The 16,687-nt window shown below is 41.7% G+C and overlaps 1 protein-coding gene across 3 annotated transcripts in view; it reads left to right on the forward strand.

Annotated features, from left to right (window-relative positions):
* LOC136863459 (myb-related protein A) overlaps positions 1-16,687 on the forward strand; it is a 289,002-nt gene that overhangs the window by 132,100 nt on the left and 140,215 nt on the right. For all 3 annotated transcript variants that reach the window (XM_068226482.1, XM_068226481.1, XM_068226483.1), the window contains exon 3: positions 3,586-3,735. In XM_068226482.1, coding sequence (XP_068082583.1) covers positions 3,586-3,735 — 150 coding nt within the window. The remainder of the gene's footprint in view (positions 1-3,585; positions 3,736-16,687) is intronic.

A 16,687-nucleotide genomic window follows, 5' to 3' on the forward strand; every position in this document is an offset into this window, starting at 1 on the left:
TGGGAATAGGTATAACAGCATTCTTCCGAAAATCGGATGGGACTTCTTCTGTCTCATACATCTTACGCACTAAATGAAATAACCTTGCCATGCTGGTTTCTCCTAAGGCAGTCAGTAATTCAGAGGGAATATCATCAATTCCAGGTGCCTTGTTCCTATTGAGGTCACTCACAGCTCTGTCAAACTCTGACCTCAAAATTGGGTCTCCCATTTCATCAGCATCAACAGCCTCTTCATGTTCCAGAACCAAATTATCTACATCTTTACCTTCATACAACTGTTGGATATACTCCTGCCATCTTTCTGCTTTGTCTTCTTTCCCTAGAAGTGGCTTTCCATCTGAGCTCTTAATATTCATACACCTAGATTTCCTTTCTCCAAAGGTTTCCTTGATTTTCCTGTGTGCAGCATCTACCTTTCCCAGGACCATACAGCCTTCGACATCCCTGCACTTCTCCTTCAGCCATTCTTCCTTAGCTACCTTGCACTTTCTATCCACTTGATTCTTTAATCGCCTGTATTCTTTTCTGCCCTCTTCATTTCTAGCATTCTTGTATTTTCGTCGTTCATCAATCAGGTCTAGTATCTCCTGAGTTATCCACTGATTCTTAGTTGATCTTTTCTTCCTTCCTAACATTTCTTCAGCAGCCCTACTGACTTCATTTTTCATGACTTTCCACTCTTCCTCTATAGTGTTTCCTTCGGCCTTTTCATTTAGTCCTTGTGCAACATGTTCCTTGAAACAATCCCTCACACTCTTTTCTTTCAACTTGTCTAGATCCCATCTTTTTGCATTCTTTCCTTTCTTCAATTTCTTCAACTTCAGATGGCATTTCATGACCAACAAGTTGTGGTCAGAGTCCACGTCTGCTCCTGGGAAAGTTTTGCAATCCAACACCTGGTTTCTGAATCTCTGCCTAATCATAATGAAGTCTATTTGATACCTTCCAGTGTCTCCAGGTCTCGTCCACGTATACAGCCGTCGTTTGTGGTGTTTGAACCAAGTATTGGCAAGGACTAAATTATGATCAGTGCAGAATTCAACCAGCCGACTTCCTCTTTCGTTCCTTTGTCCCAATCCAAATTCTCCTACTGTACTACCTTCTCTTCCTTGGCCTACCACTGCATTCCAGTCTCCCTTAGATTCTCGTCACCTTTTACATATTGTATTAAATCTTCTATCTCGTATATTCTTTCGATTTCTTCATCATCCGCAGAACTAGTAGGCATATAGACCTGCACTATTGTGGTGGGCATTGGTTTGGTGTCTATCTTGACGACAATAATTCTTTCACTATGCTGGTCGTAGTAGCTTACCCGCTGCCCTATTTTCTTATTCATTATTAAACCAACTCCTGCATTTCCCCTGTTTGATTTTGTGTTGATAATTCGGTAGTCGCCTGACCAAAAATCTTGTTCTTCCTGCCAACGTACTTCACTTATACCAACTACATCTAACTTTAGCCTATCCATCTCCCTTTTCAGATTCTTTAACCTACCACAACGATTAAAACTTCTAACATTCCGCGCTCCGACTCGCAGAATGTCAGTATCCATCTTCCTGATGATCGCCCCCTCTCGTGTAGTCCCCACCCGGAGATCCGAATGGGGGACTAGTTTACCTCCGGAATATTTTACCCGGGAGGAAGCCATCATCAGTACATCATTCATACAGAGAGAGCTGCATGTCCTCGGGAGTTAGTTACGGCTGTAGTTTCCCGTTGCTTTCAGCCGTGTAGCAGTATCAACACAGCTAAGCCATGTTGAGTATTATTACAAGGCCTTATCAGTCAATCATCTAGACTGCCGCCCTTGCAACTACCGAAAGGCTGCTACCCCCCTTTCGATGAACCATTCGTTAGTCTGGTCTCTCAACAGATACCCATCCGATATTGTTGCACCTGCGGCTCGGCTACCTGCATCATTGGGACACGCAAGCCTCCCCACCGCGGCAAGGTCACATGGTTCGCAAACTTTTTCCTAAATACCCTTGCTTTCAAATCAGCAGCCCGAATTCATCTTTTGAGCCGGACTGAGTGGCTTAGACGGTTGAGGCACTGGTCTTCTGACCCCATCTTGGCAGGTTTGATCCTGGCGAAGTCCGGTGGTATTTTAAGGTGCTCAAATACGTCAGCCCCGTGTAGGTAGATTTACTGGCACGTTAAAGAATTCCTGCGGGACAAAATTCCGGCACCTCAGCGTTTTGTAAGACCGTTAAAAAGTAGTTAGTGGGACGTAATAAACTATAACATCATTTTGATATTTCAAATATCTCAACAACAAACTGCTGTAATATTAATACCGCGCATTGGAATTCACTCAATTCTTTCATGAGCAGTTATTTCGTGTGTACTACTAGGTATAAGAGTTCCCAAATTTCAGGGTAAAAAGATCAAGGAAATCATGTGTTGTTAATAATAATAATAATAATAATAATAATAATAATAATAATGTTTTACGTACCATTCATTAACTACTTTTACAGCCGATCAAGTTCGCGCGGTTTGGGTCATGTAGCTGTGAGCTTGCGTTCGGGATATGATAGGTTCGAACTCCAATGTCGGCAGCCCAGAAAATTGTTTTCGCTGTTTCCCCATTTTCACACCAGACAAATGCTAGGACTGTATCTTAAGACCACGGTCGTTTCTTTCCCAATCCCTTCCCAATCCCTTCCCTTCCCTTCCCTTCCCTTCCCTTCCCTTCCCTTCCCTTCCCTTCCCTTCCCCATCGTCGCTGTAAGACCTATCTGTGTCGATGCGACGTAAAACAAATGGCAAAAGAACACTTTTACGATGTTTGATGACTCAGAGATGTCGGGAAATTGGCCCGCAGGAGTTATTTCACGTGCCAGTAAATGTACCGGCGTGAGAGTGGCGTCTCTGAACACCCTCAAATGCCACCGGACTGAGCCGGGATAGGCGTCAAACGGAAATGATCGTAATTGCTCGACTGAAACTTGAAACAAATGTGTTCATTCCAGATGCAAGAAAGAAATTTCATCCCTTCTGGTGTCTTCCTCGTAGGAGGAAGAAATGCGTGATATTTCGTTGTTGGGAATAACTTTCTTCTCGAGGAAGGTAATAGTACTAAACACTACGAAACCTACACCGAAGATAGCGATGACTTTTTTAATGCAATTGTTTTCCTTCGGTTATAAGGAGCCGAAAATTTAAGTGGCTCAGACGGTTGAGGCGCTGGCCTTCTGACCCATACTTGGCAGGTTCGATCTTGGCTCAATCCGGTGGAATTTGAAGATGCTCAAATGAGTCGTAAGAGTAGTTAGTGGGACGTAAAAATAATACCATTATTATTGAAGTTATGCTACGCTAATATTATTAATAATATGGTCATGTTTTTAATTGTGGAACTAAGTTCCTCGCAAAACCTCAAGGGTATTAAGGGATCTGTACTACAGTTGTATCATTCACACTGCATAAACCCAAATATGTCTTACGCACACACTATTCAAGTTGTGTGGGTAATACTGACGCCATTAGGCAGTATTATGCTTTGAATTCGCTACGTCGTAGCAATTTGTTAATTGATAAAAATGTTCTTCTCATGTGTACATTTTAAATGTTGCAGGACGTCAGATTGAAGCTTTTGGTGGAGGAATTTCAGGAGCGTTGGGAAATAATAGCTCGCCACTTCGCAGATCGTTCAGATGTGCAGTGTCAGCAGCGATGGCAGAAAGTAGTCAACCCTGAACTTGTAAAGGGACCCTGGACCAAAGAGGTTAGTTATCCTGGCATTTTTGTTGTTAAAAATCTCTCTATCTCTGCGTCCGATCAGTTCTATCTATAATGTTACCGAATACCTTTATATTTAAAATGCTTGTAGCCATACCCTTCATAATATGTACGTATGAGGAAAGGATTCGTGTATTTTCCATACCCTTTTCTAGTCACTTCTCTGTTTACGAAATGTCTCGAACTCTGAACATAAGTAGCACTTGTTAAACCATGTGTATAGAGGAGTAACTATAACTACTTCCAGGTATTGCTGCCTAGGGGCCAAATAAAATGGGTAATTGGACGTAGGCCTATATCAGCTGCGCTGGAGAACAAAGTAGTTAACTAGAACATTAGAGTGTGAAGTTATACGTCGAACACTGCGTTTATAAGAAAATGGAGAGAAATTCTCGAGCTATTTTAAAGTGCTCGAAAGCTGTTCCCTTAACACGCATGAAATAGAATTCAGGTAACCAACATCGCTGCTCTGTGCATGATGCCCGGAAACCTCTGTTTGAATATCTTTGAATTCGAGACTTGGCGGTACGGTTTCATTCTGCTTAGGCTGCAAAATTATTCAACACGGAGCGACATCATCCTGTGCAGTGGCGTGGAAAGTGGTAGGAAGGAAGGAAGGAAGGAAGGAAGGAAGGAAGGAAGGAAGGAAGGAAGGCTAGGGGAATATATTTGAGTAAAATTCGTGTAAGTTATTTGTTGAACTGCCATGACAAGAGATAAAGGGGTGGTCCTTCATAGCAATCCCAGATATATTTAGCTTTAATTATGCTAATTTTAAAAGTAAATAGCATTTAGTGGCACTCTAACGTAAACGTTTTGGTACTTCATAGCCTTTCACTCCTGCGCGTTGCTTCGAAACAGTGTTGTCAGCCTATCCACGCTGATACGATGAAATGGTTTACTTATCTGTGAACGTGACGCGCGTGGGAATGAGCCAATCTTGAATCACCTCCCAGGCTCGTGCAGTACTGCCTACAGTATATCTGTGCCTTGCGCTGCGATGTAGCGGGAGGTGGTCTGTTAATCGGGTGGTGTCGTCATGCGCCAGGTGTGCCAGCTGCGTGCACTTTCAGGCCCATCAAGACAGTATTGTCATCACACACTCGCTTCCGTTCCCCGCTCTTTTTTTTTTTTTACCTGCGCTTTGTGGTCCATAGTTCCTGTAGTCAACTCATTGTTCGTAAGGATGAGGTCAAGTACTCGCCGGTAATACTCCAGAATTCAAAGTCCTCCGAGTATAAATATTTGGATCAGCGAATTCTGAAATCACTATGGGCCTATCAATAGTTTCTTTGATTCATCCGGATTCCAAGAAAGTCTTCAGTGATATTGCTTATTTTTGCAAAAAAAGAAAAAAGAAAAAAAAGCATCAAGATCTGTTTCCCTTTTCTCCCTTCTCTTCTTTCTTCTGCACAAACCGAGCTAATTGGCTACACGGTACGGGTTGAGTAGCATTAACCCGCGAATGGTGGCGCGGGGTATTTTGTGACCTGGCGTAAATTTATTTTGTTCGATTGCGCTTATTTTAAACTTAGAGACCTTGGCTGCCACATTCGTCTCCTCAAATTTCTTGACTTTTGTGCGAGGTCAGTGGCATTGTAGTGAAGGGTGTACATTCTTAGAAAGAGGGATTATTGCCTAGCGGTGCAATAAAGTGTCTCGTTAGACCCCGCGCCACCAGTCCCGTTCGTCGGAAGTAGGCTACACCAGCAGCAGTGTTGAGTGTACCCAGTGACTTATTTTGTAATAATCTTAGGAATTCATTCGGCCAATCCCTTATCGCTGAAATGATTTATCAAGAGTATGAGGCAAGGGTGTTACGTCTTTTACAACACCGGGCGAGTTGGCCGTGCGGTTAGGGGCGCGCAGCTGTGAGCTCGCATCCGGGAGATAGTGGGTTCGAATCCCACTGTCGGCAGCCCTGAAGATGGGTTTCCGTAGTTTCCCATTTTCACACCAGGCAAATGCTGGGGCTGTACCTTAAGGCCACGGCCGCTTCCTTCCCATTCCTAGGCCTTTCCTGTCCCATCGTCGCCATAAGACCTATCCGTGTCGGTGCGACGTAAAACTAAATAGCAAAAATGTCTTTTACAGTTTGTGGAGGAGGAAGTTTTAGTGAGAGTGAGGATGAATTTATTAGTAGTAGTAGACTCTAACGGTGATACGCGACAGAGCGCTAATGAAGAATTAAATATTAGTGATGATGATTTACCTCTTTATGAACGGTTTTGAACCACAACAGGAAAGTATGACGTTACAAACTGGACAAAAGTTCCTCCTGTTAAAAACTCGCGTACTCGAACCCACAACATTGTCACTCATATACTGTGAGTGAAACTCGAAGCCAGAAGTGCATCATTGCCTGAAGAAGCTTCGAGCATTTTTTTCACGAATGATAATATGTTGCAATTCATTGTAAACTGTACGAACCTGGAAACTGAAAGAGTCAGGGGAAATTATACTCGCAAACGAATAACTTATGAAGGTAATGGATTGCCGTGGAGAGGATAATTATTTCCGGTAGCACAATTAATTTGGAAGAAACCCTCCCCACCAACCAGGAATAGCTTTACACAGTTAGCAGGATCTAAGGCTGTCAGCTGAATTATGCAAGATAATGTGTTTAGTAAAAATTATTCCTAAGCATGACATGTTTTTACTTTTATATGTTGTGAAGCTAATTAATATTGGATATATATATTTATTTTCGATAAAATATCATGCTATTGAGTTAATAAATTTAATGCATCAGTATACACTGACTGACTAAATGTCATGGGATAGCGGAGCACTGATGTGCAGGTGTGTTGTCTGCGCACCGCACACCCCCTGTGCCAGTGGCAGTTGTATAGGAGACCTTGTGAGCAGTGGCTGTGCATGTGACAGGTGTAACATGGAACGTCGTCGTGACCTGACACCGTTCGAACGGGGTATGGTGGTCGTTGCCCGACGGATGGGAAGTGCGATTTCGGAAGTGGTGCGGGAATTTGGCTTCACACGATCAACCGTGTCCAGGGTGTATCGTGAACGGTTGAATGCTGGTGTCACCGTCCACAACAGACGAACGACCGGCCATCCAGCCACCCCCGATGACCGCGACCGGCGACATCTGAGACGGATTGTCAATAGTGACAGACGGGCAACCGTGCAACAAATCACGGCTCAATTCAACACAGGCCGTGCTAGACATGTCTCCCAGTGGACAATCCGTAGGAACATAGGTTCTATGGGGTATGGGAGCCGGCGTCGCACACGGGTGTCACCGTTAACTCAACGTCATCGGGCACGACGACGCGTGTTTGTCGCCAGTCACCAGGGATGGACACTGGAACAATGGCGTAACGTGATATGGTCGGACAAATCACGATTTCAACTGCACCATGCCGATGGGAGGCACCGTGTATGTTGCAGACCACATGAAGCGATGGATCCCGCCTGCCTCAAAGGTGTGGTTCAGGGCGCTGTTGTCTCTGTTATGGTCTGGGGTGCATTTTCCTGGTATGGAATGGGCGCTCTAGTTCTGGAAGAGACTTTAATGGTACGCGGTATGTTGAGCTGCTCGGAGACCATCTCCACCCATTTTTGGCCTTCCAGCACCCAGGCGGTTCTGCGGTGTTTCAAGATGATAACGCGCTGCCTCATTGCTCCCACGTCGCCCGGGAATGGTTCCAGGAACATGCAGCGGAGGTCCAACGACTGCCATGGCCACCCAGGAGCCCCGATATCAACCCTATCGAGCATATCTGGGATGTCCTGGAACGCAGGCTCCGTGCCATGGATCCTGCACCCACAAACAGACCAGCATTGGCGGCCGCTCTGCATACGATTTGGTGTCAGCTGCGTCCAGAGGACTACCAGCGACTTGTCGACTCACTTCCACGGCATCTCACTGCAGTTCGCAGGGCCAGAGGAGGCCCCACACGCTATTAGGTGACTATCCCATGACATTTGCTAAGTCAGTGTATAATGAATAAAAATTAGTAATTTTGTTATGAAAGCTAGTTCAATCATAGTGGTCAGAAAGTCCCCCACGCCACCTCCCACATTGCACCAACGAGCGCCACCTGTCCAGGGTTAAGCTTGCATTCGGGAAATGATTGATTCTAACCCAACAGTTGACAGCCCTAAATATGGTTTTCTGTGATTTTCTATAGTTACGATAGGTAAATGTCAGGGCTTGTATTAAGGCCACATCCGTTCCCTTCCCAGTTATCGCCTTTTTCTATCACAGCGTCACCTGTGGGATGGTAAGCAATTAAATAAAAGGAATCCTCTCTGCACATTTGTACCTGTCCTGTGCCCTGTTGTAGTTTTGCTGTGTTTCTGAAGTAGCCAAGTATAAAGTAATTGGCCACCCCCCTGTGGGTGGGGTACACAGGTGAAGAAAACACCCACATTATTCCATGCCTGTTGTAAGGGGCGACCAGGGGATGACAAAATTAGAACCATGAGACTATTTGTGATTAGTACCATTACGTGAGGAACACCATGGATCGACTTTACCTACCTTATATGAGGAACATCACGGGTCTGGGCTTAGTCTGTGTTCAGTACAATCATGTGTATCCCACCGAGGCGGAGGCGGCAGGAACTTGACTGCGCGGACTAATGTCCATGCTGGAAAAGGTGCCTTATGCTGCAATGGAATGTGTCGGTTCCCCTGTATTCAGAATGGGTCTGCGTCACCTATGAATAGTACCACCATATGAAGAACACCAAAGGTATATGTTGCCTCTGATTAGTTCCGCTATGTGAGGAACACAATGAGAATACAGACGCCCGTGATTACTCCCACTATGTGAGGAGCACCATGGATCTGTGTTGCCTGCAAGTGGTGCCATTACCGGTATGTGTGACATACCATGGGTCTGCATTACCTTTTATTAGTACCCCCATGCGATGAGCACCATGAGTGTTACCTGTGATTAGTACCACTATAGGAGGAACACCATGGTTCTGCTTTACCAGTGATTATTAGGACCACTCTTTATAACAAGCATCATCTTGGAAAAGAAGGAATTGTGAATTGGATCCACTGATTGTTTTGAATTGGTCATTTTTTTCAGCATTCGTTTTATACTTTAACCAGTGGATACTAGTTTTAATTATTGTTTTATTTCATTGCACCATGTACCATTAGGGGCCAATGACCTTGTTTTTAGGCCCCTCTAAACAACAATCATCATCAATAATTGGCCCGACTGCTTGATTAGCCAATATCAGTGTTGTTCGATGGAAATGGTTTCAGTCTTCAAGACTGCAAGATAGATAGATAGATAGATAAATAAACGCATACATTTTTATTAATACATGTAAAATGGTGGCAGTTGAATGCAGTCGAATGAAATGGTGCTAGAAACATCACATTGAAAAGTTCAATTTAAATGAATTTGCTGATTAGCTAACAATGTAAATGCAGAAAGAAAGAAAGAAAGAAAGAAAGAAAGAAAGAAAGAAAGAAAGAAAGAAAGAAAGGAGGAAACAAAATATGCGTTTGAAACCTGGCATTACAGAAGAATGTTGCAGCTGACATTTGGAGAGTTCATATCATTGCTGAAGAAATATAGAATCAAGTTGATGGGAGAACAGTATCGAAAAATCGTTCCCGAAAGTGACATACCTTGAACAGAGAGTTTTAGAATGACAGGGGGAGGCCAAAATGAAGATGAACAAATTGGAGTATAAAGTAGGCTTCAGTATTTGTTTCTTAGGCTTTTCAATTGGACAACAAAGTACGGTATATAAGCTTGTCTTTGGACGAGTGATCAAATTAAGCTGTATAATTTCACTTGTTACGAATAAAGGAAAAAACGTATACACACTAACTTTGTTATTTACTCGTACATTGTTTTGCACATATGTGAAGAAACAGCCTTGAAATAGGATTTCATAAATTAAGTGAGGAAGAAATACTCTGTGCACAGGCATGTATTTAGAAACTTGTTTCGGGAGGGGTCCAGGACCTTTTTCTTGATGAGTTGATGTTTTACCTAAAATTTTGGGTTTCAGAACATGTGTTTTAAAAGCACTTGTAGTTCTATCGCCAACGGCCGTAGCCGTGTTGAAACACCGGATCCCGTGAGACCTCCGAAGTTAAGCAACATTGGGCGTGGTCAGGAGTTGGATGGGTTGCCATGTGCTGTTGGTGGGGGGTAAGGGAATGGAGGAGCGGAAAGGAACTGGCCATCCTACCGCACGTAAACTCCGGCTCAGGAACACCTCTGCGGAGGTTCGGACTTGCCTTCGGGCAGAATAACCCTTATCATAGTTCTATCATATTTAAAGACTATTGATACCATTGCATATGGGACCTCCACTTTTACTTTGAATCCAAACTACTAGGGTGCAAATTTTCATTGTATTATTATTGTTATTGTTATTTATTATTATTATTATTATTATTATTATTATTATTATTATTATTATTATTATTATTATTATTAATAATAATTTGGTTCGTGGTGTGAGTTACTGTTGTCACGTCCTAGTTTGTGAACCATGGGTAATGGCTGAATGACCTAGTGCATGGTACTTAGTCGGGATACCAGTTCCTATGCGGGCATCTCAGACATATTCTGAGTCGTGGCCCTCCTTATGCTCAGGTGACTAGGACTGTAAAATACACTGGTGGTCCCTAACACATGGAGAGATTCTCACTGGGACTGTGCGTAAGTAGGGTTACATCCTGCTTCACAAAATTTATCGAGCATGCTCGGAATGTTTTCAGAAAGCCTCGGACCTATGAGAGTAATGGAGTTCCACTTCTATTTGACAGGTGAAGGACTTCTTGGAAACAACTTGTGACCAAACTGGATTTCGATGGGGAGTTATAAGTATGAATGGGTCTTACGGAAGAAAGAAAGCAGAACTGTCTGAGTCAGGAAAGAGGCTGCGTCTAGATGTGTTACGTGATTATAAATGGTTCTTTACAGGTGTTAGAAAAGGAAGGGCAGATTCTGGGGTAGGATTGTTCATCAGAAATACCATTGCATGCAACATAGTTTCTGTTAGGCACATAAATGAATGAATAATGTGGGTAGATTTAGAAGTTGGAAAAATTGGGAAGGGAATTAAGTCAAGTCTGTTCATGATGTGAAGGTGCAGATGAGGATGAAGTTCACAAATTTTATGAAACAGTGAGTGACATAGCAGTAGTAAGGTCAACAGCAAGGGTAAGATAGTTCTAATGGGTGATTTTAATTTGACAGATGAAAATAGAGCTGAAGGATATGAAAAGGTGATGGTTAAATGTGTGGCTGTGAGTATACTAAAATGAGAGAACTTTATTTTATGTCCCTTAAGCTGGTGGTGGTAAGGGCAGCGACATTTCTATAGCCACCTCTTGGCCATTTAAATGTGTTATCGGTGGAGATAGTAGCAGTTTATGTTAATGTCAGAAGGGATATTTCAGCACTTACTGTTGAATCACACAGCTTAAATTTTTCTATGAAATTATAACAAAATTTTTGTAACTGTTAAGTAACTGTCAGAAAGATGAAGTCTAACTCAGATTTTGATGAATGGCATTGGGCTCCTTTAGGGAATGATATAGTTAGTAGATATACTTCTGCAGCTGTTGATGTTAATATTGCTGCAAAAGAAGTTATTTCCTGGGGGCAGAGGTGGCCATGAAAATGAATACCCAAAATTAGCTATGCTGGCCAAACGACATGTATGAGAGAGGACACTTATCTCCAGGAACCATAGGTGCCATTCTCATTGTGCACAATAATGCAAATATTTTAGAATTAATATATTGCTATACTCTTTCTCTTTGTGTTTTGGTAACTATGAGCATCATATTTTGGCGTTTGACAATTGCAACCTATTTATATAGAAGCAGATTTTATATTTATTTGGAAATATAATAAATGTAGTTTCCCTGCATTTGTCAACAATTACTGTGTACAGTTCTAATATAATAGATATGTTTCTGTCTGCAATTTTTCTGTAAATAAGTTTTTTTATGTTTATGCGTAATTCCTTGTTGTTGTTGTTGTTGGCCACAAATATACTTTGTTTTGAAGGAGTTTAAAAAAAAAATATATTGAATGCCCTTTTTCTTTTTGAATTTTTGTAGGTTTTTGCATCATTTGCAGGATAGTTAGAACTTACTGATGATAATAGGGTGCATTTCTCTGAAATTATTTATTTGTTTAGTTTTTTTTTTTTTTTGTGCCTTTGTAAGTGGTGAAGATAGGGCTCCTTGGCCCCCTCTTACACTTAACCGCTGCAGTGATACATCATTGGGAGCAGAGCTTAAGAATATATAATATACAGCAACAATTTACTGTGCTATAATATTGTTTCTTTTTTCTTCATTTCACATATTCACAAGTTTGTTTTAGATGTTTGTGTACGCAGTTGTGAATAATACCGTATATACGTGAATAATCCCCGCATATTAAAAAAAGAGTTATGAAATTGGGTTGCGGATTTTATTTGCGTCAATGTTGGCTTTTTTTTTTTTGTCAAAATGAGCCTTCCTAAAATTAGGATGCGGGCATTATTCGGCGGCGGGGATTATTCGCATAAATACGGTAATACATAATCGTGAATGGTCTTATGGGTAATTATTTTTGAAGAGGGGTAGTATTGTGCTTTTTTTTCTGAGAATGTTGTTCATTAAACCAGATTGTATATTTTATTTGTATTCCAATTAATGCTGCCTGAATGGAAGCAAACTCCTCTCTGGCAGGTCCCTTTCACATTGACCTTTGGACGTGTGGCTCGCTCGCATCCAACATTTGGGAATACGACTCTTGCATGTTGCCAATATTTTCCTGGGTACAGGCGACCACGAGTATCGGCTGTTTTTGATGTCCTCTGGTCTGTAGCACCAAGTCATACTATCATTTTTGTCAGTGACTCTGCATACAGATATTTTGTATTTTTCTTGATGTGCTAATATCTCTGTAATAGGATGTAGATGATAAATATAAGGTAACCTTGCCCAATACATATCTTCTGACCAACAATCTTTTTCTGGGGTGTGATTGAGTACCATATCAGGCAATAACTCGCTGACATGTATGTCACGTGAGTACGGCTGCCACATCGAACCCTATTCCAGACTGTTATTTGTGGCATTGCTGGGGTTCAAAATAGTTTTACCAGGGAGGGTATTCCTGTTTACAAATTAATTAATTAATTAATTAACTATGCCTTTGTAGGTGGAAAAGTTTGGGCTCTTGGCCCTCTCTTACACTTGAACCACTGTAGTGATACGTCATTGGGAGCAGAGCTTAGGAATACATAACAATATCTAGTAAATAAGCTTAGTTTACCAGACAAAAAAATTAGTCACCCTAGTGCGCACGCACAGTTGGATTGTTAAGCCTGTACAGATGTCGCAGCAAACAAGTCCCTTGCTCGATCGTAGGCACACTGCCTCTATGTGAGCATAACAATGCAGTAGCGATCAGTGAGACATTGATGTTTCAAGCAGACAGTGTACGTCAACATGGGTAGATGTATGGATATGACAGAGTGGCAAAAATGGGCAATCATGGCTATACAGTGCGTGAAGTTGCTGGATTTGTTGGTGTATCACAGTGGACTGTTGTCTACAAGCAGTGGTGTGCTACACATGACCACGAAACATGACGCCAGAATTGTGATCTGAAAAATATACTTTAAAGGTATGGTCAAAAGTTCCACCTTTACAATACTAAAAGTTTTATTATTTAAGATCAAGCACAAAGGACAAGGACAAAAAACAACACATTAGCCACAAACATCCATACCACGCCAAGCTAGTCATTCTTGGGTAGGCGAGAACGTAAGTAATCAGATGTGCCGCATTTTATTTTCATTCATTCTTCTTTTGTATTACAAGATACTTTAAAAAATTGCCTACTTTTAAAGTCAATAATAGCCGTCTTTCTCATTCTAGGGCCCTCCACTGCACATTCTACATACAATATTACGATCAGATATTCAGCCTAATTTCTTAACAAGAATTGTCAAAATCATCACGCCAATAAGACGATCTCAATATCTTTTTACTGGAATCCTCACTCATGTTTATCACATGTTTATCGATCATCTTTATTCTACTGAAACTAAACATTGTGCTCCTTATCAGTTTTTACCGACACATCTGAATACTGTATGTCAACACAGCACCATCAAGTCAAGTCAAGAAGAACTTTAATACCAATTTTACTGAATCATCTCATGTGTACAATTTTTTAATTTCACTTTTAACAGTATTCAAGTGTTATGCTCAGAACATTCCAGCACATTCTTCACTATTGTAACTGACACATTCGGCAATCCGAATTATTTTTATGTGTTTTTTTGTCCTTGTCCTTTGTACTTGATCTTAAAACTTTACGGCTGATGATGTCTACAAGATAGATGAAACATGTTCCGTTACATTTTTAAAAATGTTATTTAAATAATTAAATAATAAAACTTTTAGTATTGTAAAGGTTGAACATTTGACCATACCTTTAAAGTAAACATACGACAATACGGGCTTTATAATGAAATTCATTTTATGCAATCTGAAAAAGATCCTGACTGAGAGGGACAAGAGGCGCGTTTCACGGCTTGTGAATCAAAACCACTTTCAAACCTGACAGGAATTGCTGCAATCAGTGAATGAAGGTCCATTCCAACCTGTTAGTGAGAGAACATTGAGATGGAAACTGCATGCAATGAATATTTGGAGCCTTGTCACCTCACAATAGACCATTGCTCACACAGGCACATAAAGCTGTGTGTCTTCATTGGGCTAGCAATCATCGAACGTGGGCAGTAGCTGACTGGCGGAACATAATGTGATCTGATGAATAACTTTTTTGCCTGTATTCCAACGACTCACGTTGTCAAGTGCACTGAAGGTCAAATAAAGCATTTCATCTAGGATATGAGCAAGGTCAGGATCAAGCTGGAGCTGGGTCTATGATGTTTTGGGGATGTTTTTCATATCGTGGATTGGGCGTGCTCATTGAGTTGACCACTCACATGAATCAGCATATTTATTTAAACATTCTGGATGATCAGGTGTTGCCTTTCAGTCAACATCTGCATGACGAGTAGGCTGTTGATTCTCCCAGTTTCTCAAGATGTCAGCAGCAAAGTTCATCGGGCTGGATGCATATATGACTGGTTTTATGAACACTCCCCCACTCTATCACATCTTCATTGGCGTGCAGAATCACTGGACTTGAACCCCATTGCCATGTTGGAACAGCGGGTAAAATGCAGAAATCAGCATCCCCGCAGTTTGGTGGAATTACGCGATCAAATCCTCGGCGAGTGGCTTAACCTGGATGCTACCTATCCGCACAACCTTTTGGACTCTCTTCCTAACCGAATAAAGTCCAGACATGGTAATAAATGATGCTTATGATTTCTCCAGGGGTGACTCATTTTTTGTCTGGTGAGCTTAAGAATCTACACTATAATTCATTAGATTTTGTTAGCTCAGTCATTCACTCATGCAGTCATACAAATTAGTCAGTTGCATTGGGCAGGTAGTCTCGGCAAGCAGCCGTAAATTAAGTGATGGGGTGGTATATCTGACACTGATAAACGGAATTCTGAAGTCTGGAACCCATCACAACAAAAGAAGAGGATTGGTGAACAGGAATAGAAAGGGAGGAACCAGAGCGGGTATTACTGCTGTGAAAGGAGGACAAATACTTAAGTTGGGATGAAATGTATAGAGGTCTGCCTTCAGTGAGCAGTCAGTATATCTGTATCAGTATGTGATGCGTCGTTCATCAGGTTTCAACCATGATATAGTGTGATAGATAGTTTTGGGTAACATGTATCATAACTCAAATTGTAAATAAGTCTGTCACTGAAGTTTCAAAGTCTTCTCCTTTGTTACATCTACAAGAATAACGACGCAGTAGTTACGATGGGAAGCGCTAGTAATCATATGAGTTTGACTTTCACATTACATGGCAAAATATTGCTGTTTATTTAAAAAGAATGAAGTATCGAAAATTTTATTCAGACCAGTTTAAAGTTTCGTTCAGTGTCGCTCCAAGATTTCTCACAGTTTGGCTGAATGGAATAACTCTACCATTCAGTATTACTGGAGGAATGGTTTTGTCTCTAAGTGGAGTCAACAGTTTTTGAGAGTCAATAATGATCGCTAGAGTCTTGTAGGACCGGGCGAGTTGGCCGTGCGCGTAGAGGCGCGCGGCTGTGAGCTTGCATCCGGGAGATAGTAGGTTCGAATCCCACTATCGGCAGCCCTGAAGATGGTTTTCCGTGGTTTCCCATTTTCACACCAGGCAAATGCTGGGGCTGTACCTTAATTAAGGCCACGGCCGCTTCCTTCCAACTCCTAGGCCTTTCCTACCCCATTGTCGCCATATGACCTATCTGTGTCGGTGCGACGTAAAGCCCCTAGCAAAAAAAAAAAAAAAAAAAAAGTCTTGTAGGGGTTGAGGAGGAGGAGGAGGAGGAGGAGGGAATTTCTCAAGGAGTCACTGAAGGTCAGTGTTTGTCTTTTATGGCTTTAGGCAAATCAGAGGTTTTACAGGACAATTGTTTTAATTAAATGATATTTCGTTCATGTACAGAATAAATAGCAAAGGGCCTAAAACCCTGCCCTGCAGGGTGCCTGCCTGTCTGGTTAGCCAGTGATGTTTCATTAAGGGTTATAACCCGTTGTGTACGATTTTTGAGGTACCATGAAAAGAAATTATTAGTTCATTGATTGAAGTAGTAAGATTTCATCTTGTTTAATAGAGCCTGGATGTTTACAGTGTGAAATGGAGGAGAATAATCATTGTCACTAGTCTTTGGTCCATTGCGTGTCTTATGTCCTCAGTCATTTTGAGCAGGCCTGTCTGTCCCTTCTTGAAGCCAAATTTCAATGGGTGTAGGAGAGAAGGGTCATTTAACCTTTACAACACCTGTCCTTGACCCAGACGCTCGAGTACTTTAGAAATGGCGTGTAGAATAATAAT

This window comes from Anabrus simplex, chromosome 2 (genome assembly GCF_040414725.1).
Source record: "Anabrus simplex isolate iqAnaSimp1 chromosome 2, ASM4041472v1, whole genome shotgun sequence".
Classification (NCBI taxonomy): Eukaryota; Metazoa; Arthropoda; class Insecta; order Orthoptera; family Tettigoniidae; genus Anabrus; species Anabrus simplex.